Raw genomic sequence first — 3,373 nt, 5'->3', positions numbered from 1 at the left:
CCCTACAGAAGACATGAACAGCTATCCTTCACCTGAACTTCAAGAAGAGTGTGAAAACTTAGATAGAGGAGACACACAACAGCAAGCACCTATGATTGAAAGGTTTGCAGTTGTCTATTTAATTTTGACTGTGTATCTCTGAATACAAGATATCTCCCTTTGGGTTAGTGGCTACATTCAAAGTAGCTTTAATAGAAATGAGATCAGGATAAACATTTTTTTTTCATGGTATTCAGAAGATGAATTTTTCAAGGTCATACTGGTGCTTGAAAACATTACTTTTTTTTCCCCTTTCCTTGGAAGGATTCCTTTTCCTGGAATGGCTGAAACTGGTTCCAGTCATGGTTTAGAAGACATTGAAAAAACTGAAAGTAGAGTAATGAAGAGTATTAAAGAGACCACAACAGAACCTGCGTACACAGTGCCAGAAATGAGATATGATTATGAGGAGAATGAGTATTTCACAGAGGAAGATGCTGAAGCAGAAAAGCCACAAAAGTGTGGAGAAGCTCAGGAGGAGAACAAGGAAAATTTAGGCACAACAGTAGGAACTAGAGCTGCCTGTAATAATTATGGTATGATTTAAGAATATGAAAATTTTTTCAGTTCAGTAAAAGGATTCTAAATTGTGAAGGGCTTGGTTGAATATTTGTACAAGATGAAGCATTCCCAGTAATTACATTTTTCCAAAGTGTTTAGTCACCATATGTTGTATTCAGTTCAAATCTGTATGGTAAGAGTATCCAATTAAAGACTGAACAACAGGTGCATTATGACTTCAGTTTTGACTTGTAAATTTTTGTAATAATATCATATAAAGTTCTAATCCCCCTTACCAAAACAGATGATAATTTTAAATCTCCAAGTTGCATTTTAATTACCGAGTTACTCTTGCTGCTAACTTAGCTCAACATGGAGGAACTAAATATGTCTCTGCTAGAGTCTATTCCTGTAGGAAGAACAGGATCCCTCAGCAGAGGTATCAAAATATATGTTCTTCTTGTTTTTAGCTTTGCTTTCTGATTATTCATTTTTCATTGTAGATTTGCAGCTTGATATAGGCAGGGAAAGCTGATTGTGAGATTGTTTGTCACCAACATTGTTCTAGCACTATTGAGTGTTTTTGTTGTTTAAATTGCAATTGGAGAGAATTTATGTGACAAAAAAATGAAAAAGTGTCTGCATAGTTTTAGATGTGGTAGCTCATCATCCCTCTGTTTTTCATCCCTCTGCACTCAAAAATGGTAACCCCATCCGTGATGAGAGAGAACCAATACTTTTGCAATATTGTTTTAACATTGGATCTTTAATTAAGAGCTAATGTACCTCTGGGAATGTCATACAACCACAGTGCAAGACAGACTTTGTCAGCACTGATGGAATTGGGCCTGTCTGCCTAACTGCATGTGTACAGTCTTGTTAATCACTCATTAACCAGTTCATGAACTCTGTGGTCACACAGGAAGTTCAGTAACTGGAAGATATGTTACTGTTTACACTTTGCAAATAAAATATTGTCTTTGAGGAAGTAGTCAGGGTCATTGCACTGATTTGAGAAGTGACCTAAGCCACTTAATGGGAGATGTATGAATTGCCTTTCCCAATCCTGTGTTGTAAATAGTGACCCAACAGTTTGCTTCCAAAACATGCAGCCCAGTTCCAGAATTTGCCTTTTGAGAGGTGTATTTTGTACTGATCTATTGCTTAAGACTATTGCTTTTTGGTTGATTAGGGCAAGATTGTATAATTTTAAATCTTTGAGTAGTTTTATCAGTGTTTTTCTTTACTTCTCAGTTTTTGCCCTTTGATCTTGCACAGATACCAAAGTCTAGAGCTGTCCTGACTTCTTTTGAGTTACTCTGAATATACATTGACAAAAGACAGTTAGATCTGTTCTTACTGAATACCAGATTGCTACAAAGTACCCTAATCTCAGGTACTTCGCTAATTTATGCAATTTAAAACTATATAACTCTTGGGTTTGGCTAAGAGACTATCATGGATAGTTTAATGAACTATGTGTGTTCATTTATGAAATTTTATTGATGGATACCACCAAAACAAGCCGGAATAAAGAAGAGGGAAATTCTTAATAGATTTGTTTACCCAGTCCTTATGGACCAGGTACAATCCTTTTACAATAATTTTAGTAAAAAGTCTAGGTTAGAAGACATTTTGGCATTCCTTCTGTTTATGCCACTGAAAATCTCGTTGTTTCAGACATTCTTTCTGGTTAAATCAATCATCAGAAAAGAGTCTTCACACCATGCTGGCTCTGTGAGTTTGTGGATGAATACTTAGTGAATCTTGTAAGACCTTGAACACTGGCTACTTCTTTTGTATGACACTTTGCACTGAATGTGACCTTGAACACTGGCTACTTCTTTTGTGTGAGAGTTCGCACTGAATGCTTCTCACTTTTCCCTGAATTTACAATGCTGAGAGGGGTGGACATTTCTTTCATTAAATCTGTCTCATTTCCCTTTTCCAGATGCGTGTGACCTTGCTCAAGACAGTGGAGAATGTCAAAATTATGTTTTGAAGTGGTACTACGACAAAGAACAGAAATTGTGTGGTCAGTTCTGGTATGGGGGATGTGGAGGCAATAAAAACAGATTTGAAACACAAGAAGAATGTGGATTCTTGTGTATGGAATCATCCTAGTGCAGAGACACTTAAATTACTTTACTTCTCCAGTTAAACTATCAGGGTGATGAGGACAAGGGATTCAAAGAGAAAGTTGTATATAGCCAATTGGATCCTACATTTCAGTTGAAAGAAATACTTGATTATGAAGTTACTATCTGGTAACTTTATAATGAAAATAGTATTTCAGCTATTTCTCTGTTGATCTGATATTTTGAGTACTGAGAAACTTCTCTTAGCCAGTAGCATATTGTTTAAAGGGCATAAAAGTATTGAAACTTGACTTTCTTCCATAAATACCATAATGTGCACTTTCTAAATATACTGCATAAAATAAAACAGTACCTCAGAGATTTTCATTAAATAACATCAGATGCAAGACACTAATGTCAAAATGTTTTGATGTGTTTGCTAACATTTATACTGATGATAGAAAACACCAAAAAGCATTTAGATCTCAAATGACAGGCAGAATTCCTAGGACTTACTTCACTTTGATATAAGTGATTTTCTGCAATAGAGTCATTCTTGGCTTCTTAATTATTTCTTTTCTGAGTAATCCAACATGTGAATAAAATCAATCTTTCTCAAATATTTTATTTCTACTGTTAGTTCTTGAAACAGGTGTAAGTGTATTGTCATGGTGTGGCTTCTCATTTGTAAATAAGCATTGGTCCCCTTTCCTTGTTACCAGATGTTAGACAAGTGCATTCATTTTAGAACATTT

General features: G+C 35.4%; 1 protein-coding gene across 1 annotated transcript in view; it reads left to right on the top strand.

The window, feature by feature from the left end:
• LOC103805696 (collagen alpha-6(VI) chain-like) overlaps positions 1-2,585 on the top strand; it is a gene marked incomplete at its 3' end in the record, with an annotated part of 4,105 nt that extends 1,520 nt beyond the window's left edge. The window contains exons 2-4 of the mRNA XM_009078357.1: positions 9-102; positions 304-575; positions 2,492-2,585. Of these exons, the coding sequence (XP_009076605.1) occupies positions 9-102; positions 304-575; positions 2,492-2,585 (460 nt within the window). The remainder of the gene's footprint in view (positions 1-8; positions 103-303; positions 576-2,491) is intronic.
• Between the last annotated feature and the right edge of the window lie 788 nt (positions 2,586-3,373).

This window comes from Acanthisitta chloris, unplaced genomic scaffold, assembly GCF_000695815.1.
Source record: "Acanthisitta chloris isolate BGI_N310 unplaced genomic scaffold, ASM69581v1 scaffold11077, whole genome shotgun sequence".
NCBI lineage: Eukaryota > Metazoa > Chordata > Aves > Passeriformes > Acanthisittidae > Acanthisitta > Acanthisitta chloris.
This window is presented reverse-complemented; position numbering and strand designations above follow the sequence as displayed.